We start from the raw sequence: 23,586 nt of genomic DNA on the forward strand, positions 1-23,586 counted from the left end.
GGTTGTAGCAGCTTTGAATCCACTCTCAGAAAACTTACTCTGAGGAGTCGAAAATTATATAATACTAGAGGGAAAATACATTGCCTGTCGTTTGCTTGATACATCTTACGCTTGACGTTGTTCTCTTTCACACTCTTTCGCTTCCTCACGCCTTTTCTTGTTCAGCCACCCCCCCTCCCCCCTTCTCCTTTTGTAAACTCAACTTTTCATCTCCATCTTTCATAGCTTCCCCCACTTCCACATTCTCATTCTTCCTACAGTATTTCTTCTTTCGCTTCCTCCCTTTCCCCTCAGGTTTATTTTTTTCCTGATTATATCTGGAAGCTCCTGCTCCTATCTGTCATCTCAACATTCTGTCATACACACAAACAGGCCCCAATCAGTGCTTTACACACAGAATTTAATCCAGAAGAGGGTGGAATTCACTCGATTTGCATAAATACTGTTTAACACTTGTATTCATTTGATATTTTCTAGTTTTGCAGCCTTGTCCTCCTTTCTACATTGGCTCGTATCTGTGCGTTGAAAATGTACCACTGTTCACATTTAAATATTGCCGTCTTTCATGTTACTGGGAGAGCTACAGACACCTTCAGATGTGCTGGCAGCAGCGTGTGCGGGGCTTCGAGTCTCAAGCTGTGACACTACTCCAAAATGGATGTTGTCTGTGAAGCGCTGAATGCTTCTAAAACGCCTTAACACAGCGCTGAAGCACAGTCCTGTCCAACGTCGTCATAACAAGAAAATGAAAATGAAGGAGGCGGAAAGAGATGATATGCAGCGAGGGTCCCTGGGTTTAACTTTAAATGTGGCCATTGCAAATTACAATCCAAAGATACAAAAGATTCTTACTCTGTTGCATGTTCTGTAAAATGTTTTGAGAAGGGACAAGAAGAAAGAATCGTTGAGTTTAAAATGTAAGAGGTGGAATGATGCTGACCTTTGGTGCCAACTGGCTGCAAAATGAATCCTATATTTCCCAGGGAAACTGTTTTAACAGGCTGAGTAGGTTGAGTAGGTGGGAGTCTCCAAGACACTATGGCTGAATGAGGCAAAGGTGTCTGAGATCATGGCCTTCTGATGACTCCCGCCTTTAGCAGCTTAAAAATCAGATCACGGTTGCTCACGGAAGGATGGAAAAAGGAGCATTTCAGCCAGACTTCTTTTATTAAAACAAACACCACATTGTTTCGCCGTAATCACATTTCTGTAGCCTGTAGTGTTAAACCAGATTTGCTGGTCAGTCATTAAATCTTTGAGACCTTTGAAACACGATCTCACAAACCAGCTTTGTGTTTAACTGTCCTCCTGCTTCCCCGATCCTCCAGGTGAGTGTGGAGGTGTTGTTGGAGTACCCCTTCTTCGTCTTCGGTCAAGGCTGGTCTTCATGCTGCCCCGACCGGACCACACAGCTCCTGGAGCTGCCTTGCACCAAGCTTTCTGTTGGCGACGTTTGTATTTCTCTCACACTCAAGAACCTGAAGAATGGATCTCTGAAGAAGACTCAGTCCCTGGAGCCGGCTTCCCATGCCTTCGTCACGCCCTCCAGCCACGGGCTCCTCAAACCCCCCCGGGCCGTCTCCGACGCTCCCCAGAGCTGCAGTGGAGGAGGCTCCAGGCACAGGGAGCGGGAGAACGGCATCAGCCAGCGAGGGAACGGTGAAAGCGGAAACGGGAGCGGAGGCGTGGAAAACGGAGACCTCACGTTCGCCGTAAGAGGGTCCGTCTCCAAAGGTCAGGTTGCCGCCGGCGCACAGTCGGGCTCTGCTAAGCCGTCGGGAGGCAGGAAGCGGAGGTGGTCGGCACCCGAGGGCCGCAAAGTAGAAAAAACAGAGGAGGAGCCACCTTTGACCCTGCCCAAACCTTCCTTCATCCCTCACGAGGTGAAAGTCAGCATCGAGGGAAGGTCAAATATTGGCAAGTGAAGGCTAGCGGGACTGGTAATACCCCTTGGGATTTAAAAAAAAAGAATATATACATAAAAGGATTCTTCAACAAAACATGAATGCCCACGTTAATGTTTCATTTGTCTTGGTTTTGTTTTCCGTTTTTTTTTCTTTTCTTTTCTTTTCTATCTTGAATACTGTACTGTTGAGGTAACCTTACCCTACATGGTATCACTTTGCATTAAGTCCATGTAGTTTATAACACATTTTTTTATAGATGGATTTAATATCACATCGGTGCAGTTTGGTGGTTTTCATGAGACGACTTAATGGTGAGGGATTTGTGAAGCGTGCTAAATGTTTATTGGTGGCTCTGTGGCACACGGGCCGGAAACTTGACGGCTCTTCATTGAGAACACACACAATATGTATATTTTCAAACTAAATTGTCGCACGGTGATTTTATTCCCTGTGCTCTGCACTAAATAAATTTCCTCCCGACACCATTTGGTAGCGGTTGTGGTTGTTACCTGATCTTGACCGAAAAAAAAGGTCCAAGATCCGACAAGCCTCTTGAATGCGTCACGTGACATTCACTGAGTCGGTTTGAGCCAGACGTCATCAGGTAGTGCCCGTGTGCCACACATTCGAGAGGGAACAACACTTACTCTGCTCAGTTTGATGACAGTTTTTAATTTCATCTTCAGCGTTTTCTTTTCTTTTTTTTTTTTCCTTTCCGCAAATCCCTCATCTTCTGTCTCACCACATATTTGTTTTCAATGATTGTCAAAAAAAAAAAAACTTAATCAGGGGTCATTTAGTCCTAGATTGAGCTTAGGTGGGTCAATGTTAATGTATAAATGTGAGATACCCTAACCTAATACATACAAGTGCAAACACACTGGGTTGGTGAACTTCACTTTAAGAGAAGAAGAAGAAGATAGATCCTCGTTGTTGTTATTGTTGTTGTTGTTGATGTTTTTTTTTTGTGTTTAGTTTTTTTGGACGAATTACTTTATATATTTTTTTTTTATCCAGAAAAGCTTGTGTGAGAGGAACCGAGAGAATCTGCATGTCAGCTCTGAGAGGGTCAGGATGTTTCAAAGCACTTAACACACCTGTCACACTCACCATACAGCCAACAAATGTTTTGGTGTCTGTTTATTTCCGCAGTACTGTATGTTTTTTTTTTTTGTTTTTTTTTTTTTTTTATTTAGACAATGATAGAAAACAGCAACAGCACTTTGGAAAAAGGTGAAGTGTTTGGATAATTTGAAGTGGGGCCGGCGGGTAAAGTGGAAGCGGACGTGCCATTGAATCGGAAAGCGAGGGTGATGGAAAGGACGGGTGTTGTGTGTGCCGATAAATGTGATGGGTCGGCAGCGTGTGCGGTTCATGTCATCGTTTAGCTGTGCGAAACTTAGGGAAAAGCATTGGAATGTGTTTTGCGCCTGTGGCACGAAGATGAAAGGGCTTGGAAATATCCCAGTGATTAGAAGATCAGCGAGTCATCGTATATTTGAAATCTACGTGTGTGTGCGTGTGTGTGATGCTGGTTTGTGTTTGTCCACACACATGCTACACACAGATACAGTACAGACCATCCCTCAACAGCCTATAATACGTACTGTACTTGTGGATATACGTTTAGATGACTGCAGATGCAAACACGTTGGTGCGAAGACACTAGTGGACTGATTTCTGATTAATGTACACATTAATGCCAGCAGTACAGCTGCGCACACAGTGGTCTGGGCGGGAGTTTTGTATAAGAGTGTATAGGAAAAAGGATATATAGACAGTGCTTAAATGTCCAGTGTTTTGACTTGCAGTCTTTACTTCTTGCAATTTGCACATCAGGAGGAGGGAGTTGGGTGGAGATTTGTGACGGGCCCTGCCCTGAAAGAAACCCTGGACCACGTAACACACTGGAGGAGGCCAGGTTTATTTTTATTTCATATATATATATATATATATATATATATATATATATATATATATTCCTCAATAGGCACTTACCACATTGAAGACGAGAATGATCCTGCGTCAGCACAGTCAGATCAGATTGGGTTATTAGGAACACAGATATAGCTTCGGAGCAGAATTTTTAGCATGTGCCTGCCTACTGAATCAAACGAAAGACGGACCGGTTCTAGTGTTGCGTAGAGGGGGCGTTGGGGGTGCTCAGCCAGCCAGACATCAGCAGCAGTTGCCTCAACAGATGTGCCTGCTCTGTGGGCCGCGTCGAAGGTTGCACGTCCTTCTGAGCTCGGATTTTGTAAGAGGAGAGGAGTGTGCACTTCCTGATGATCCTCACCTTGTTTCATTATACAGCACAGCGTTTTAGCATTTTAATTAAAAAAATGAACACAGGAAATTGGCAGTTTTGCATCAGCGAGGGTGCCATTCGACATGTTAACGCTTCAAACGCGGAGCCCTCCTGCCGGCATATCTGTTGAGCGTAGCATATCTGCATTCAGGCATCGTCCTTTTATGCCTGTAAAGAAGGGGGGGGGCCGGTGTGTATTCCCATCCCAGCGATGATTCAACACAGTGAGGTTTAATAATGTTTCAGATGGAGGAAGTTTACCGGGGCGATGGCAGGATGGATGTGTGCTCAGATGGCTGAGGGACGGGTGGATGGGTGGGTGGGAAGAGAGGTGGTGATGGTGAGTGAATGAGAAAACCCCAAATGAGTAAATGCTTTATTTTTTTATAATAAAACAGGGTTCTTAGATCAACACCGCCACAGCATTGCATTTTCATTTCTTCCTTCTCCTATTCAAACGTCATGTGATAGAAACAGCAGTAGGTTAAAGTGCGCGTGTGTGTGCGTGTTTTGCAATCAGTGCGTGTGTCTGTGTCTGTGTACATGTGTCTTCATTTAAACATTTGTCCAACACCCTTACCGAGAAATGAAAAAAAAAAAAAAACGCAGAACCCCAACATCTGAACAAACCTGTCAAACCATTCAAACTTTAACTGTTGGTAAAATCAGGTTCAAAAAAAAAAAGTCTTTAAGCCAAAGCCAAGTGATGCTAGTTGTTGCTTTGGTTACTTTAGAGAGCAATAGTACAACAATATAAATATTCAGGCACTCTCTTTGTGTGTGTGAGTGCAACACACACTCGGAGTCATTCCACTCAAATTCTCTGCAATAAAAAACATTTTACAGTTCTCCTCCAGCGTTACAACCAAAACGACTCTTTCCGCCCACGGAGAAAACAGCGCTTTGCCGTGTGACATTTTTAATCGTGACCTAATCGCCCTTGTGATATTGAAACCTTCAGTAAATTGCAGTTGCAACACCAGTTCAGGGAAGTCTCTCGTATATGCAGTAACTCAACCTAACCCCTGAAACCTCCTCCGTTTCCGGCTGGTCCGCCTCAAACGCTGCTGCTGGTCGGGTTGATCCGGCGGAGGGCGCTGGGAAGCAGACCAGCAGACCAGCGTGGACCCGGCTCTGCCTCATTGCCACGACTCCCGTAGTGACCTCGTTAACTTTGTTTCAGGTACCCAATCATAGCCAGCCAGCCTCGCAAGTACCTCCTCCCGAGGCGATCAGTTACCCCTTAACAACCGTTAGCTACCTTTTCAGTGTGGCCTGGCCTGGATGCAGCAGGACCGGCCTGTACTGCCTCTTCCCCGTAATAGCATCTCCTTTTCACATTCGGTCTCCTATTCTCAACCGACGTACACAGGCCATTGTGTATTTTCTTTTTTATTTTATTTTATTTTTTGAGTTGGAAATGCATACTTAATTATAGATTGGAACAGGAGCTGACATTCGTGATGGAGGAGAAGGAGCGGCACATCGTAGAAAGTTACTTTTGAGGGTTTAGTGTTTGTTTTGTTGAGATGATCCCAAGTTCATATTCCCTTGAAATGTACCACAATGTGCAATACTTAGATTTCCCCCCCCCACCCTTCCCCTTCTTACCGTGCCAAGTGTATGTAGCATAGTCTCAGAGTGTGTCCTTGTTAGTGCGTTTTATCGTCCGTTGATGTGAGTCACATCTGTAAAACGAGAGTCAGGATGTCTGCGAAGAGAAACGAGAAACCAACAAAGAGTTTTTCCCCCCCCCGTAACGTTCTTTCCCCCTTCGTCCTCGCGGCCTTCCTAAAGTTTTAAGTGTGTGTCGTGTGCGCACGTGTTCAAAAAAACAGGAATGAGTGCGTGTTTGTGTAGCGGGAGCGTTTTTTTTCTCCTCTAATCGTCTGTGAGATCGTAAAGCCTGACCCTCGACGGTTCACGGTGAGACCCACAGGAAGAAAAAAAAGAGAAAAAGAAAAAAAAGAAACCTCATTGCCAGTGGGGACCACTTTTTGTTAAAAAAGAAAAAGAAAAAAAAGAAAAGAAAAAGAAAAACGAGAAAAAAAAAATCAACCAACCAACAGAGATGCACATGTAAGTAGATGTAAAAGACTTGATAATGTTTCAGCACTTTCTAATCCTAGGATTGGTTTGGTCTAACCCCTCTGTCTCAGACCGACGCCTGTCCTAGGGGTAACATTCATTCAAAAACAGACAGAGAGAATGAAAAAAAAAAGGGGGTGAATATTGATGAAAAAGAGAGATGGCTCAAGTTTTTTTCTTTGCACATCACCTTGCCGTAATCTTGTGTTCATCTGTCTGTGCTCCATCTCACTTGGCGCCCGGCGCGTTCTTGGGTCCAACGGGCCGAGGTGTTAGGTGATTCCTTGGTTCTTTTCTACTAGGAAAACCCTTTCTCATGGAAAGCATCCCTTCTTTTGTTGTGCTAAGATTTGCACGAGACCCTTTCCGCCCTACCGCCGACCCGGGCCGTGCCGTCAAATCGACCTTCATCCGCATTTTCAGTTTCCGATTCGGCAGAAAACGAGAAGTCACGGCTCGGTGCGGTCGTGTGTTGCGAAAGCGGTGCGCGCAAACCTTCGCTTTGTTTGCATTATATTTGGTGCAGGAGCTTTCTTTTTTTCTGTTTTCGGTCTTCTTGTAGCACTCAATATAACGTCAGGGGACTTAAAACTATGTAGAGAATGTGTCATTTTTGAGTTTTTGTGACAAGCTTCCTCACTGGAGGAACACTGCTAATGTCATCTTCTTTCTTTTATTATTATTATTATTTTTTTTTTTTTTTTAATTTTTAATTGGCTTTTCTTGCACAACTTGACAAATAAAATGAATGTTGGTGTGTGAGCTTTGACTTTTTGATCAGAAAAAAAGGCATGTGTGCTCTTTGTTTCTTGATGTTTGTACTTTCATTTTTGCAAAAAGGATGTGTTTTTTGGCACTTTGTCGTGTTTTAAAAGTGAACAGAATTCGATCAGGATTCCACTTTTTTTTTTTCCTTAATTTTGTTTTTTCTTTTTTTTTGTATGATGTCTCGTCAATGTCCATAGCGCTGGATAACCAACTCAGGCAGAAAGAAAAAAAAAAAAACTTGTAGAGGCCCACTTAACAGTATAGTTTCACCCCAATCAATTTGCATAGTGGGCTGTTTGATATGGGTTATAAGATATGTAAATTTATTACATATAATTTGATATTTGAATTGATGATTAACATGTCATTGTTGACAATTAACTATAAATTATTATTATGATATTATGTGCATTATGCTGGAGATGGCTTGGATTACTCTTCAGTGTACTGAACGTCTCTGGTCTGCCTCTCTGTGCAAGGCGACAAACACTTCAGCAGGGGACAGGCTGTTTGGTTCCTGACCTCTGACCCTGCCCACTGCCACGGAGGGGGGTGGAGCTTATCTGTCGGCTGAGGCTCGGCTGAGCCCTCCCCCTGTTCTGAACGCTCAGCCCCGGGGCTCGCAACCAGTCTGTCAAGATGTTTCTCTGCTAACCTGTGACACCAAGTACTAAACTGAAACTTACTGGCCTATGAGATGGTGGCAGAGAACTGGACATCAATCAGCACAGACCTGCACGGACAGTCTGGCCTGCAGGAGGCCGCAGCAGTTCCCAGCCAACTTGTTTGTACTATATTGTACTCACCAAGTCCCTGTGTCTCACCACCCCTGTCCTCTATAGCAATGGAGAAATCCTGTCGGTGTATGTATTTGACATCTGTACAAATGCACCTCTTTGAAAAAGAAAATGAAACCTTGACATATCTGGAATAAACGGACGGTTTGTGTCTTTATTTGATCGGCGCCGCTGTACGTACTGGCTAGGTCTTCATGCACAACTCAAAGAGCTTAGACTAATCTATTTTCCCCCCATTCGCTTGACCCGCTATTGAAATTTGGCGGTAAGTAGCTCCCTCTAGTGTACAACTGACTACATGGCAGGCTATTGGGACTGATGCTTCAAAAAAGCTCAAATGACAGAAGTTCTGAGTGCATTTCAAAGTATCCCCACGGGTCAGTCGCCTTTTAATGCTTCACTCCGCTTTCAAATCACATCTTATACAAGTAAGTAACAAACATACAGTTCATGACGCTGGTAATTTACACAGAAGATGCAATTTTGCGGCGGTGCCAAATAAATCCGGTTGGGCTGATCGGACGTTTGAGCCCCAAAAAATAAAACTTTCATTTCCCTTATAAAAACCACACCTTCATTGATGAAAGAAAGCTTATTGGTTATCAGGGCCTGAGGGGAAAACAGGTGGAGGGGCGGTGAAGGGTCTCCAGATGCTGAGGAACCCAGAGGGAGTGGGGCGCACTTTGGTTCCACATCCCCTGGGCTCGTTTAACAAAACGAGGGAAGGGAAACAGAACAAACAAGATGGACAGGGAGGGTGGGGGATGAGAACAGAGACAGACATAGAGGGAGAGAGGTTTGGCCTTGTTCCCATTGTAATAATTTAAAATATCAAAGGAATTTTGTTGTTCAGTAGTAAAGTGATTGAGTAGATACACTTCAACTTCAATTGGGAAATTGTTGAAGATGTACTTTAAGTATTCATTGGACTAAAGCACTATTCTGTTTTCATCTGTTATAATCTCAGGCTATAATTACTAATGCTTTAACAAGCAGCATTTAAATATCGTAGCTGGCTGAGGTTCAGTAGATTTTTCTCATTTAATTAATAACAACTCTGTGTATTGTATGTCATTCATTCTAACTTCTTAAAGTCTTAGTCTGCTGTAGAGTAAACACAGGGTATAATATTTCCAAGTGAAAAGAAGAAGCACGCGTTTAAAATACACCAGTAAAGTGCACGTGCCTTAGAGTTGCATTTAAGCACAGCACTCAAGTAAAGAAACTTCAGACTGCTTGTTGAAAAAGCGAACTTTTTTTTTTCATGTGAACTGATGCAGACATTCTTGATTAAAACAACACATGAATGAACCAATGAGGCAGAAATTAAAACACCAGGCTGCCACCCTGCTAGCAATTGTTTACTTTTTTTTACTCTCCCACAGTGAACCCTGGAGAGTGGCCACTTTACAAGGTGAGTTAAAATAGCCCACCAGAACATGTGGTGTTTCAGTAGCTCACAGACGTGACTTCCCTCTTTGTAAAAATACACAGCATGTTGTCAGCAATGTAGTAGAGGCTACTTTATTTAGGCGCACACTCGGTGTGTGCTAGTTCCTCTGTTACTTATGCATCACCACTTTTTGCCGATAGAGGAAGTGCACAAACAAGTTTGTATGTGTCACTTTCAGTTTGAAGATGTGATGACTTGACTGTAAATGGCTTTGATAGATCTTCTTACACATTCTCACTCACACAGGAGCCTATCTCCACCATCAGGAGGAATCTGGAGTATCTGGAGAGAACCACGAAGATACTGGCTGATGGATTCGAACCCATAGATAGATTCTTGCTGCGAGGCATCGGTACAAGCCACCACACCACTGTACCACCTATGTTTACCGTCACTTTCTGATCACTTACTCTAGCACGGACTCTAACTCTTACACTAGCGTCCAGTGTGCCCCACCACTGCTTTTCATGAGCACAAGAGAGCCTCTCTTCACTGGAAGTCTGGAGACGCCCTCAATTTGAAATGTCAAGTATTTGCTGTATTGCTGAAGACTGTGTCTATTTTAAACCAGCCCTATTTGGAATATATTTATGTCTGCAACACAATCTTGAAAATCTTCATTTTCATCACAAAAGCGTCCCAAGTCTGATTTTCCATCAGTAAACTTGCTGAACTTGAAGAAGCTTCACAGACACGTGCTGAGGAAATCAGCAGAATGCTCTGCAGAACACGGGCAAACTATTAGCATTATTATAAATTGTAATAAAGTGTCAGAGCGTACCTTGGCAGTGGCGCTTCTTCTAAAAGTAGCCAACCAGATTCCTTGCTTTGGTCCGGATGCCAGATGGAGATCACACGATGCTGGTCAAGCGTCTCTCTCACACAGGCTAACCATACTGAGAGCACTAACAGTGACCATACATCTCATGTTGGAGGAATGTCTGCACTGAACTGAGTCTAGTATTCTCACCCAGGTAGTTGGTGTTATAGCCAGGTAGGCATCCATGTTGATGGATGTTCACATGTCCAGAAGTAACAGCAGCAACCTTTTCCACTTCAGCCTTAACCTTCTCCTTAGCTGACTCACACCTGGCCTCCACCAAGGCCTTCAAAATATATGGTGCTGAATTGAGAGAGCTGGGCCTGGTCTGAATGGTGGAGTGGAAGGCTACCCATAAACCACTATTTTATTTGTATCCTTTTAGTTGAAAATTTACAAAGGATTTCTTAGATATTTTGTAGTTTGATACACAGTTAAACTGATTAGCTTCAGGGTGATACAGGGGAGTTGATTGACATTCAAAGGGTGGACTTCTTGGCTCTTGTGTGTTGATTTGCACATAGCTTAGCAGAATATTCACCCCCTCCCTCTGAATGGTCTCAACCTCCCCCCGCTCTGACGTGTGTTCCACAAGGCTCACGTCCGTGTTTATCGTTCAACTGATGAAATATCCCCAGTGACGCACAAGTTAAACAGCCATTGATCTGATCAGCACTTTATATTCGGTCTCAGTGATCTCTTTTATTTATTTTTTAGGACGATATTGCACATTCGCATTCGGAAACACGCCGTCACAAATTAAAATACAATGTTGTCTGCAAGCAGGTAAATGCACTTTCTGTGGGATTAAATCGAATGGAGTACAGTGATCCTTGTGATTCAAGTCAGTCGAGATGCTTTCTGACAGCAGGTATCCTGAGAGAGGCGGGCTGGGTGGTCATGAAAGTGAGGTCATGAAGTCCTACTATTGCACATGTGGTTTCTGCATAGAATATGTATAATGCATATTTATGCAGTGCATGTTTGCCTGTGTACGGAGGAGTGTGCCCCGCCGCCTCCCCCTAGGTGAACATTTGGCTGGACTGCTGTGTGACACGGATGAAGGTGGTTCTCCTGCTGAGCTCTTTGAGTTTGGCTGCACCCACATAGGTGCAGGTGGAGCGGAGTCCCCCCAGGACGTCGCGGATGGTGTTTTCCACATCTCCCCTGTACGGGACCTCCACCGTCCTGCCCTCGGATGCCCTAAGGGAGACGGGAAGAGGGGATGCCACCACTGATGGAGCCAAAATGACCTGAATTAAAGTCACTGTTCTACATCAGTACATGTCTCTCACCTATACTCAGCAACTCCACCGACGTATTTCTTCATGGCCGTGTCGGAGCTCATGCCGTAGAAGAGCTTGTACTTCTTGCCGTTCTTCTCGATGAGTTCCCCGGTGCACTGGTCGTGGCCTGCCAGCATCCCTCCCATCATCACGAAGTCAGCCCCGGCACCTGAAGAATGAAGGCAAGAAGTGCGTGAGTGTTGGTTAGAAGTGCGAAGCGGTGACGTGTAGAACTGCAAAAACTGATGGGGTCATCGCTTACCGAAGGCCTTAGCTACATCTCCTGGGCAACTGCAACCTCCATCCTTAAAAGAGAATGAACAGAGATAGAGAGAAACATTCAGTCGCAGGAAATGTCTACTGAGGACTCCCTCTACTGGCTGTAACCTTTAATTACAACTGGCAACATAAGGAAATATTGTAATTTCAACATACACCCCTCATCTTAAACCTCTAAACTAATATAACGCAGCCTATGATGTTGATATCTAATATGACAGAGGAGGGCTTTCTGTTTCAATGTCTTGCATTTTTTGAGTGTATACAGATCAGCCACAACATTATAACCACTGACAGGACAAGTAAATACCATTGGCCGCCTTGTAACAGCCAGCAGGATGCAGTCCTCACATCATACATCACATCGTTTGTTTCAGTTGCGGTTCTCTTTTGTCTTTGCGTATCTTTGTCTCCGCCCATCAGGAGCACGTCAGCTGACGAGCACAGGTGCGGGTGATTCAGTGAAGTATTTAAGACAGAACATCAGTGCCCAGTGGGGCTTTGGTGCTGCAGCTGTGATCTCAGCTCGTCCCATTAGGCCGTTCTGTATATGGCGGTTGGCGTGTGGTTCTCTTTTGTCTTGTCTACACGTTCAGTCCAACATAACTTCCACGGATTAGTTAGGAGAGGGGGTGTCCAGTTTGACTGTTTCAGTCACTCTGTTGGACATTAATTTTTCTTAATTTTAGTTTGTTATTTTTGGAGTTAATGCTGGGCAGACATGATTCTCTGGTGGGGGCAGGCGTACGGGGGTTTTCGACCGCTGTGTTTCAGTCTTTAAAGTCGCCTCGAGCCCGGCAAGCTCTGGAAGATACACAGGCTAAAATTTTGGATGGGTAGGGATCTGGGAACCAACTTGTCCTTCTCACTGAAGGGTGTGAGAGTGGATGGCAAGTGATTGACTGGGGTGTAGCTTAATCAGCTGATTTAGCAGAGTATTTAAGACGGAAGGTGCCTTCATTTAGAGGCCAGCATGTCCTCGGTGCTGCAGCTGCGATCTCTGACGAACCCATTTATTAGTTCTGTGTTAGGCTGAGCATATTTGGTTGTTTTATCCTTTAATATTTTTGGTAGTTAGAAATCAATGCACTGGAACAAGTCAGATCCACAGAGGCCTCCTCCCCTCAACCCGTTCTGTCTACACAACATTAGGAAGATGGTCATAATGTCATGCTTGATCAGTGTATTTAGCACACCTCTTTGAAGAACTCCTCTGGTAACTTCCAGCAGGAATATGTAACTTTAACCAGCCTGTAATACTTTGACCTAAACACTCCTGTCCAGTGACTTGAGCTCACAGAGATGATGTGTCCTTTGAGTCCGTGAGCCGAGTCTGCACACTCGATGACGGCGCTGAGTTGTGGGTAGCCCACTCCCGTCTTGATCCTTGTCGTGCAGACAGACCCTGAAACACAAAGTCCGCAGCGCACACGTCAGAAATTTCCACCTTCGTTAACGGCCTCCATCTTTATTGAAGAATCGCTGTTGCTACAGGAACTTGCTCTTGTTTGAATCTGGTAGAATCAGGCAGCTGACCTATAGGCGGGAGGTATTAACGATCTCAAACACTGTGTGCCTCATTTTAACACAAATAACCAAACGAAATGTCGCAGGGACGTGTCCAGACCTGAAGTCTCTACAGGAGCCAGAGTTGTAATTTGAAACATGGCGATAAAAGCATGCGCTGCTTTCTTCACAGCAGCTGGAGAGTTGTAACTTAAGTCCTGCGAAGAGGGCGGTGTATAATGTATACATGCACTACATACGTACTTTGCAGTGCAAGGGCTGAAAAACAGCCCGGCTGTCCTATTTCAGCCTCGACTATTTCAAAACCTTGTCTTTCTGGCTCATGTGAATTTGGCCGCCTCGTTATGTGACCCCCCCCCAAGCTGTTCCCAAACACTCTCATGCACCCACCTGGCCCGATGCCCACTTTGATGATATCAGCTCCAGTGAGGATGAGTTCCTCCACCATCTCCCCTGTTACCACATTACCAGCCTGCAACACACAGACAGCATTAGCATACACGAAAACCCCTCAAGACAAAGCCAAACCGACACTCCGCTGTGGATCTCTCATACCATGATGGTGTGTTTGGGGAACTTCTCTCTGACTCTCCTGACGAACTCCACAAAGTACTCGGAGTAGCCGTTGGCCACGTCCAGACAGATGTACTTGAGAGCAGGGATGGCCTCCAAGATGGCACACAGCTTCTCCAGGTCTGTGTTGCTGCTCCCCGAGCTAGCGGCTACATGCTGTTGGGGGGAGAAAGTTATCGGAGGCATCTCATAAATAAATCTGAGTGTGATTATGAGGAAGGGCCTGGGGAAAGGAGAATCTCACCTCTAAGCATTCTGGATGACTAGTGGCAAAGTTTTTCCAGTCATCTAAAGAGTAGTGTTTGTGAATGGCTGTGAAGAGGGTGTGCTAGGGGAAAGAAAGGAGGAGGAAGTGAGATTCCGCATCAAAAAGACAAAGGGATTTTATGTTTTTTTCTATCCGTTCTCACTTTGCTGAGGACTTGAGCCATCTCGAATGTGCCCGTGGTGTCCATGTTGGCAGCGATGATGGGGATGCCGGTGTAGGTCTGTTTGGAGTTGCGGAATGTGAAGGTCCTCTGAAGATCCACCTGAGGGCAAGGGCGAGGAGATCATTTACTTACTTCATTTGCTTGTTTGCGGCAATTTCTCAGAAGTGAGAGCAGCTCACGCGGCTCTCGCTCGGAGTTCGTGTGATCACAATGGGGGCGCACTGAATCATTTAGTTCTGAGGGTTCGTTCTGCTGCCGCCTGTAATGCGATAAGCTTCATGAAACGAGCGGTGAGACACAGGAGCTGCTCTGTCTTCGCAGGAAGGACTTTGTCTGCACTGATGATGCAAATCACAGGAATGTTTTTTTGGATTTATTATATACTTTAAAGCATCACACAGAGAAGAAGGACGTGGTGTACAATTATAATTTAGCTACGTTCTTACAGGATCTGGCTTATGGTGGTTGTGAGCCCCATGTCAATGGGTGCTACAGTTTCTTTCAGAGATCTTTACATAGTCTGAAAGCTTTAATTCAATATAGCCAATGACTCTTATATGTAAACTTATAGGAGTAGACTAAGATTGCACCATAACCTTCACGGCGCAATCTCGTTCAAAGCCGCATTAGAATCTGGGTTATAACTCACAGAGAGCGGAGGAAGGAAAGTGATTTAGTATAAGTTTGGATGAGGAAGGCGCGCCCGGCGGTGCGTGTCCATCTCCTCGCTGCGGCAAATCAATATAGGCCTCTCCTCTCTTTCTTTTTCTCTGCACAGCATGCTGACGCAGGATTTTCACTTCGGTTCCTGGTGCATGCTTAAAGCAAAGCATGGCACGCTCATGACGCAGTGGGGTGCAAACTCATACAACGTCAAGTTTGCGTTATCTGTAAAAAAAACTGCTCGGCGTGACCTAAGCGCACTAATGAATTCTCTTTCACGGCTTTGGAGCTGTATTCTCAGAACATCTGGCTGAGGCCGTGCAGATGTGAAACCCACCAGTTTGGAGAACCTGAATATATTCTCTGTCATCTTCTATTTACAGGCCTCGAACAGGTGTTTGGTTTTTTTATCATTATTTAACGTCACGGTTCAGTTTATTATCCTCCGCGACTACAACTTTGTGGATCATACTATATATATACGCTGTACACATATGACGTTGACCACCGATAACTCTGTGGCATGTGAAATGCCGGGTCCTATTTTTAAATGGGTTTTCTGAGAACTCTCCCATGTCTCATGTTGCTTGCCACCTCTCAGAGGCCTGCTCCCACTCTCTTCCACTCTCCACGCTAGATCTAGTCCACGCCACATCAAGATCATGGGTCTGAACCAGTCCTTCATCCAGTGACGCATACTTAAGCCGAGGAAGCTGTAAGAGTAAACTTCCAGGACGTTTTTTTTTTTTTTTTTTTCTCCCAAACAGTCAAACAAGTGAGTGTTAGGTGGACAGTGAACTATTTAACCTGCTTCAAATGATAATAATTAAGCAGATTGCGTTTAAACTGCTTAAAGTCTTCCTCTTTTAGTTTTCTTTGCCTGCAGTCTGTTACTTTTGTAGCCTTCCTTTGACAGGCTAGCCTTGTTTTCTGTCACCTTTAAGAAGGTCACCCCACTGTTAGACGGCCATTCAAGCTAGTTATTTTCTCAGCAGGGCACAAAGGCTGCGTACACCTGATGCCTTACAAGACAACACATTAAGTGGGGGCACAAATCTAGAGTTACACAGACATTTCACCTTCAGTAAGACGTCTATTCAGCGTGTGCTCTTAGTGAATGCAGCTGGCAGCATTTCTATTCTTCAGCTTTAATAATAAGGCTGCGGAATGAGGCCGTAACCTGCTTCCCTCTGCCATCCATCCCCATGTTTAAATAGTTAACATAAATCTCTTGCGTCACCTACTGCAGGGGAGTAAGACTACTTCCTGAACGCAATAGTAAACTGATCACACTCCTTCCGAGGAAGGATCCCAGCTCGCTGAACTGTAGCTGCACCGCTTGAAATCCATCATCCCGCTAGAAGTGATTAACAGCACCAACCTCTGAGCGGCTCTTGAGGCTGCTCCTCTTGGGTCTGAAGAGGACATCCTTAAAGTCCAGCTTGAGGTCTGCGTCGACGCGAGGCATCTTGGATGCCCAGAGCGGCGATGACCAGGATGAAGGCGGTGAGTATGCGAAGGAGATTCCCCTGAGGAAGAGTGCAGCGAAGGCAGCGGGAGCGGCGGTCGCTGGTCTCAAGCCCCAACCACCAAACCCGAACCTCCAGGCGGCCAGCGTATTTATAGCAAAGGGGGATCCAGCCCAGTCCTGGCCCCCATGGCTTTATTTGGGCCTAGACTCTTTCTCTCTCTCTCTCTCTCTCCCTCTCCTTCTTTCAGTCTATCTCTCTCTTTCTCCTTCCACTCCTCCAGCCTCGTCTCTCTCCCCACCTCTCCTTCAGCAGAGTGGCAGGAGCAGCAGTGTCTGAGCTGGCAGGCTGTCCCATCTGCTGACGCATACACACACATAAACACCACATTACACACACACACACACACACACACAGTAGCACTGCAGTGGCTTGTGTGCTGCAGTGCTAAAGAGCACGCCTGCTGTCCAGCTGGGGCATTGCTCCCTTTGCTATTGTTAAGGAAAGAGGGATGGAGACAAAGAAGAAGGGAGGTATACGCAGGGAAACAAGAATGAGATTATGCTTTAAGAGGCTGAACATCATCAATAGATTCAGGGACGTAATGTTTTGTTGTGTTTAAATCAATCGTTATTTTCTTTCAGCTGTTAAATGATGTGATGTGTTGTTTTTAATATTCACACATTACCAAACCTCACCCTGTCTGTCTAGTTCATAAAAAATAAACCACCAATCCTGATGCCTTCTCTTGGTCTACAGCAAGTTCCCAGTGGAGGACCAAAACTGAATCCGGGGGAAGGGCCGTGAGGCAAAATGTTAACTTTGCAGCACATTATGTTAAAGATAGGCATATATGGCATGAATATGCAAAATAAACATGTACTTTGCGTGCGTATCGTTGATATTTCAAGACTGCATTACAGTAGCTGAGCTGGCATCAGGCAGGTACGTCAATCAGATTTACTGACAAACTCATCTCTTGGTTGCCTCGATAACCGTTCATCGTATCGGTTGAGTAGAGCAACTCGCGAAGCTCCATCAGTCCATATGGTTAGCCAGTAAAAGCTCAAACCACAAGCATTAGAGCACTTAATAATACACACTTCAGAGTCTCACAGAAAGACTAGTAACGCTGTACCAGCCTATGTAACATGGACAGGTCAAACTGATGTTTAGTCAGAGACAAGGAGGTTGTTGAAGTTTCTTTCTGCTCACCTTTTCTGATAATTCAGTGGGATCTTTCTTAAATTGCTGTGGATGGGTATAAACGCGAGCCTTAAACTTAATATTAGGCTAGGTTAGTGACAGATTCGTACATCAAATCAATAAATCCATCCAACTAAAGCAGGTTGATTTGACATCATCCTTTTCATTGGAAAGGCCCCGTCGCTGTTCACGGTCTGACCACTAGATGTCAGCATAGTTAAAGAAAACAACCGCTGAGCGGCGATGAACAGAAGGACCGGGGTCAGAGCCTTTGTGAAAGTGTTTCCAGGCAACAAGATGCCAATTTATGATGTTTATGTGCTGTGGTGGAATAAATAGTCAGAGCTTTTATTTACACAAAACATGCATGACAATGACTTGCATTCAAAGTGAGATTTTAAGTGCATTTTAAGGACTCAAATGCCGAAAGTAAGAATGATCATCCATGCAGAATAATACATCCATCAAAGATAATAATATGTACGATTGGATTATAATCACTGGTAGTGATTAAGATTAAGCAGCACTCCTGTTGCAGCTGGTAACGAGGCGCATTTTAGCCACATTATGCAGAATGATGCAGAATGCATAAACATTTATGTATCAATATTGTGCTGATAGCTTGAGTCCGCAACCTAAGTGGCAACAGTAGCTGAGGCTGGAGTTTAATGACATGAAATGGAAATGCTTGTAAAATTTAATGGAATAGCACAGCAGAGTTTATTTACACTCCACATCTATTCAGCGCCACAGTAGTGTCACATGATTTCTTGACACACAAGTTGTCCACAAAGACGTTCAAATTGCACTTATAAGGTGAAGAATCGCAGTGATCTTGGTTCATATATCAGAACAGTGCATATTATGCATATCCATTTAAATAAATGTATATATTTTTTTATTATTATTTCAGTTATTTCTAATAAAAATGAAAAATGTTCTTATTTTTTAGAGCATTTTTCTTGCCAAAGAGTCCTTTTCCAAAGCCAATCAGCCAAGCTTTGCTACACTTTATATAATTATATGATCTACAATCACGTTGGAACCACACTAATTATTATACAACTGATAAAATAAAATAAAAAAAAATTCACAGCTCGGAGATAAAGAATTTGCATTCGCAACCAACTCGCGCTCTTTGACCCCTGGTGCACGTCTGTTGATAAGAAGTGCTGAATAAGGTCAGCCCTTTCAAACCCATCTTGACAATAAAACTGATAAGAAGAGAACAGTTTGCATTAACTCGGAGGACTTTATGTCTTCCGTGTCAGCCCGTCGCGGTCGCAGCTGGACTCCTAGGTGTTTGTCTGAGCAACAGGGCCGATGAAGGAAGTGGGTGAAAGTGCAACAAGTAGCTTTATGGCCTGCGTTTGTCACGAGTCGCTCTTATTGCTTGATATACAACAGATGGAATGCTTTGTTTAATATCTCTTAAAATTCCTCGTATAGCAGTCGGCTTGTTTATTTTGTTATCATGTGACGCTTTCTAGCCAGCTGAGGTGCTTAAAGTGACAAAAAGAACACGTTCATACTTATCAGGAAAAGGTACCTTTGCGGATATTTTTGACAGAATTATTTGCCTGGGTGCACATTTAGATATTTAAAATACCTATTTTTTTTTTTGGATGTACTGAGTACTCTTTTCAGCAGCACCACTTATCTGCACTCTGGCTTGTCGTTTTGATAAGAAACCCTCTGTGCAGCGTGATTAGATGCACAGGGAATAAGAGGCCTTTGCAGTTCATACTAGCACCAGGCTGCACTACAAACTTGTAAAGGGTGCTGTTTGAGTTCTCTGCGTGGAGCCAGTTGTGCAGCTTGGCACGGGCATGCTGTTTTACACCAGCCCACAACATCTGACATAGGCACACACACGCACGCACACACAGAGTCTGGACTGTCTCCCTCCGTACTCACTTACCAGCTGACGGTGCCATGGAGAAGTGGGCTCTGTTCGCCCGGAGGAAACTTATCTCAAACACATTCAGAGGAGCCGAGTCTCCCTTGGCAGGGCGTCACTGGGCCAGACAGATGGGAAAAGCACATGGCGGTGGGAGGGTAAAGTCGGAGCTTAACTTTGATGTTTTGCTTTTTTTTTTTTCTTTCCTGGCACGAGTTGAAATGATAAGAATTTAAAAATTCCATTTGTTTTCCATCTCGGTGGCTCAGGTAACGAGGATGAAGGAGAAGGAGCCTCGCCCGTTCGGTTGAAACGCACAGATTTGTGCTGCGAGATTCAAAGCGGTGAAGTAGAACGCTGGTCACTGCGTGTTTAATATGTAAACGGACCTTAAGTTTAATGATAATAATGATAAAGTGACTCCATCCTTAAAAGGCCATGCTATTCTGAAAGTGGAAAACTCCCAGTAGCTACGTGCAGTTTGACACGTAGAGTGTACTTAATACTAATATGTTGCTCTTTTCCTATGACTGGACTGTAAGCACATCCTGGGGTCAATTGGTGCTGGCCAAGACACAAGTCTGACATGTTACCAGCATAGCAAAAGTGAAAGTCCAGTAAGTCACAAACTCACTGACCGCTGGCGGGTGGAGCAAACAAACCTGCTGCAGATGTTTCCGTGAGAGTTGCACAGAAACGTGACATCAGCGTGTGAACGCTCAGCGGTAAGGGGCCTGTGGAAAACGCCTCCGACGGTGGACGCAAGGGAAGCCACCGAACACACCTGGGTGTGGGGAGGCCAGCGGTGCAAATCCTTAGATATGAATCTGTTATGACATCATGAGGATGTTCGTTGTTACATAAATAAAACATTTACGGCAGGAAATGTGGTCAGAAGGATTGTTTGATGCCGCCTGCGTCATTAGTGTATTCTGGTTTTGTCTATAAATCAGACCTCGCTTGGAACGCCTTCACACGTTTTTTTTTTTTTTTTTTTTCCCATAAACATAACTGGCGGTGCCTTTCTTTCTGAGGGTCACTCATAAAACTTATCAGAAAACACATAAAAGTGAATACAATGGAAAGGGTAAAAAAGTAATGTCATTAAAAGACTCGACACACCAAGGGTCTTTTGTTGAAATTCAAGTCGGACATAAATATGAAACAGATTAGGCAAATCCCAAATCCACAGTCTTCAAAGAGCCACTAAGCCATCTTTGTCTCCCTGTTTTTCTTTGGCTATACACGTCGCCACCCACTACATATTCCAAATTCTGTGGCAAAATCTCTCAGCAGTAGATTAACACAGTGGTATTAGATACATTTCGGATTAGGGCAACCAAAAGAATAGGTTCCCTGATTTTCGCCTTCCAAACAGCTCAACGTTATTTTGCAGTTTTTCCGTAGTTATTTTGAGCAGCGCTCCAAGCTTATCTACATTGCTCTCCCCCCACCCTCCCCACCTCGCCGACATGACTAATAGGTTTTCTGCTCGAACTGAACTGCGTGTCACAGGGTCAGGTCGGGGTGTTGACAGATTGGCCTCGTTTGTGGCTGCGTGCGCATACGTGTCTGTCACGGATACACGGAAGAGAAGAAAAATGGTTGCTACCGGTTTAAACAGAGCTGCAAGCGTTCCAAAAATGCACTCTCTATAATCTACGCACCGATTGTCTTGTGGCAACACAAGTGTTTGCTGATTGGTTGAAACTTTTCGACCTGGCCTTCACGTGGATCATCCACGGCCTGGCCTCCGAATTTCACTAGATCCCAAACTGATCGAGTATCGGTGGGACGCACTGGATGTGTGGATTGGTACTGAAATATCGATGCTTCCGATACCAGGTCTACATGCTCTAAAATCGATTCTCAAATCAAAATATCGATACTTTCGATACTTCAGTCATTCAAGGTGTTGTAGGAACACAGTGAAAGTAACTAAACTACTGAGTTATGGTAACACAACAAACCTTGTGAAACATCTCAGGTTCAACCACAACACTGAATATGAGGCATTTATGATGACGTGAAGGGGAGACAGAATTAAGATGCAAGTTTTCATTTAATAGTAGACCTTAAAAGTCAAAAAATAACTTATTTTAATGGTCTTATTATTTTACTTGTTTCATTTTTTGCATTTGAAACAGCATTTTCCCACATTTTGTATGATTGTGTGTCCTCTGTTTGGTTTTTCTGTTGTTGTATTAGCTCGGCAAGGTAGTAAATGAGGCCTCTATCTCAATAAAGTTTAAAATAAAAATGAAATACACTACTTTTTTTTTTTTTTTAAGGCACGTTAAGGTGCATTTACACAACGTATCGGTATCGGATCGTTATCGCCGATAACCAGTCTGAATTTTACTCGGTATCGGATCAGAGAGGACATCGGTGGTATCGAACATCACTAACTGGAACAAGCCTGATCCACAGAGGCCCCTCCCCTCAACTCATGGGACCCAAAGACCCTCCACTAACAACATCCTGTTTTCAGACACCACCCCCAGGACACCCTCAGAAGACCCACATCCCTTCTCTGATGAGTTATAATGGTATGCCTGATTAGTGTAGAATAGCACCTGCATGGACTTGGACTTGAATCACTTTAGTATTGTTTACAGACTCCATGTTCCAGCACAGGGGATCGTTAAGTTTTACTTTCCAGTCAGGCAGTATTCTGTCTTCTGCTACTTACTGTGGTGTTGTTTATTAACCTGCAGTAACACTGGTTCTGCACCACAGCTCACAGCATTCCCCCTCCCAGCTGTCATCGGTGTCCTTGGGGTTACTTTAATGGCAGCGATGCCTGCGACTGAATAAAAACCGGATAAGACGACAGGGGACAGGAAGAGAGTGAAGCGCTCACCCGGAAGGCTAAGGAAAGACAGAGGGGTTCAGGGAGGGGAAAGGTCCGACTAATCAATACCTTGTGTTCTTAACTCCGACTGTCAGACTTCATAATCACAGTCCAGTGGTGCCTGTCAATTCTAATCAGCGCAGAGAGCCTGTGTGAGAGCACCACAGGCTGAGCAACTTTCAGCTTTCTTTCCCAGACTTGCAATGGCAAACGACAGGTTGACCTTTAAGTGTACAAAGAACACGGGGTTCTGGAGAAGTGAGGAATAAAGTCATGGTCGGTGTCCCGCAAAGCCCTTAAAGGTCTTAAAAACTTAAGGTCAGGCTGATTTAAGGGACTTCCGCGTTGTTTTATCGTGCTAAATATTCCATTCAGTTATCGATCCGTAAATCTGCCTCTCGGAACAAAGGGCCTGGTCCTCGTGAATGCAGCGCTTCCCAACGTTTCTGGGCCTGGGACCTAGAGGCCACGACCTTAGCCGACGTGATTTGTGAGACGTTCGACCAAACAGTGTTTTTGCCATTTGCAATTTCAAGGTTTGTTTGATGAATATAATTGCAGAAATCTCTTTTGAAACCACCCAAAACAAAGAAGTGTCTTTAATTTAAGTCTCTCGGTTTGGTTGAATTTGTAAACACACCAAGCACGAGGAGGAGTTAGAATGTGCAGTATGTTTTTGAGACTGGAATGTCTACATGACTGAGTCGAATACCTTGAGTGTTGTGTTTGTAAAGTAACTCTGAACTGCTTACATATATCTCCTTACACCCTTGTTGTGGTTAGAATACAGAATGTGACTTGGTATTGTTCTTCTAAAATAAGGCCTGGATTTTATTGGCCCAGAGAAGGCTTCAGCGCTCCCTGTTCTTGTTCATGTATGCTTTGGTCCTAATGGTCCCTGGAAGTGTTAATGATTTCCAATAGAGAACAGTGCCTGTTTGTAATGCAGTGCCGCCCGAGGGCAGACGATCACGGCCGTTCAGTGTTAGTTTCCAGAGTTTCCTTTGAGCACAGAGATTCCTGCGGACTCCTAAATTACATTATGTGATTATGTTAATATGTGGAAACCCTCAAATTCTTTGCAAATTTCACTCTTTCAGTGCAAGTTTTCTTTTCAATGTTTCAACGTTCCAGGTTCCACCAAACTTTGCAAATGTGCTGCAGGCATAACATTTATTCAAATTTCTAAAGTGTAACCTCTAAAGGCTTAAGTGTAAATACTGTCCGACGAGCACAAAACTGTGAGCACAACTCGCA

General features: G+C 44.3%; 2 protein-coding genes across 4 annotated transcripts in view; one reads left to right on the forward strand and one right to left on the reverse strand.

Annotated features, from left to right (window-relative positions):
* The window catches only part of atxn1a (ataxin 1a), an 85,923-nt gene extending 77,898 nt beyond the window's left edge, over window positions 1–8,025 (forward strand). For all 3 annotated transcript variants that reach the window (XM_047604514.1, XM_047604516.1, XM_047604515.1), the window contains one exon: window positions 1,329–8,025. In XM_047604514.1, the coding sequence (XP_047460470.1) occupies window positions 1,329–1,925 (597 nt within the window). In that variant the 3' untranslated portion in view covers window positions 1,926–8,025. The remainder of the gene's footprint in view (window positions 1–1,328) is intronic.
* A 2,798-nt stretch (window positions 8,026–10,823) lies between these two features.
* On the reverse strand, window positions 10,824–16,668 carry gmpr (guanosine monophosphate reductase). Its single transcript, XM_047605884.1, has 9 exons — window positions 16,282–16,668; window positions 14,217–14,336; window positions 14,051–14,134; window positions 13,789–13,962; window positions 13,624–13,705; window positions 13,005–13,111; window positions 11,690–11,732; window positions 11,437–11,596; window positions 10,824–11,344 (listed from the first exon to the last, which is right to left on the reverse strand). The coding sequence occupies exons 1-9, from the start codon at window positions 16,366–16,368 to the stop codon at window positions 11,164–11,166; spliced, it is 1,038 nt and encodes a 345-aa protein (XP_047461840.1). The 5' UTR covers window positions 16,369–16,668; the 3' UTR covers window positions 10,824–11,163.
* Window positions 16,669–23,586: the final 6,918 nt, after the last annotated feature.

This window comes from Mugil cephalus, chromosome 14, assembly GCF_022458985.1.
Source record: "Mugil cephalus isolate CIBA_MC_2020 chromosome 14, CIBA_Mcephalus_1.1, whole genome shotgun sequence".
NCBI classification, from domain to species: domain Eukaryota; kingdom Metazoa; phylum Chordata; class Actinopteri; order Mugiliformes; family Mugilidae; genus Mugil; species Mugil cephalus.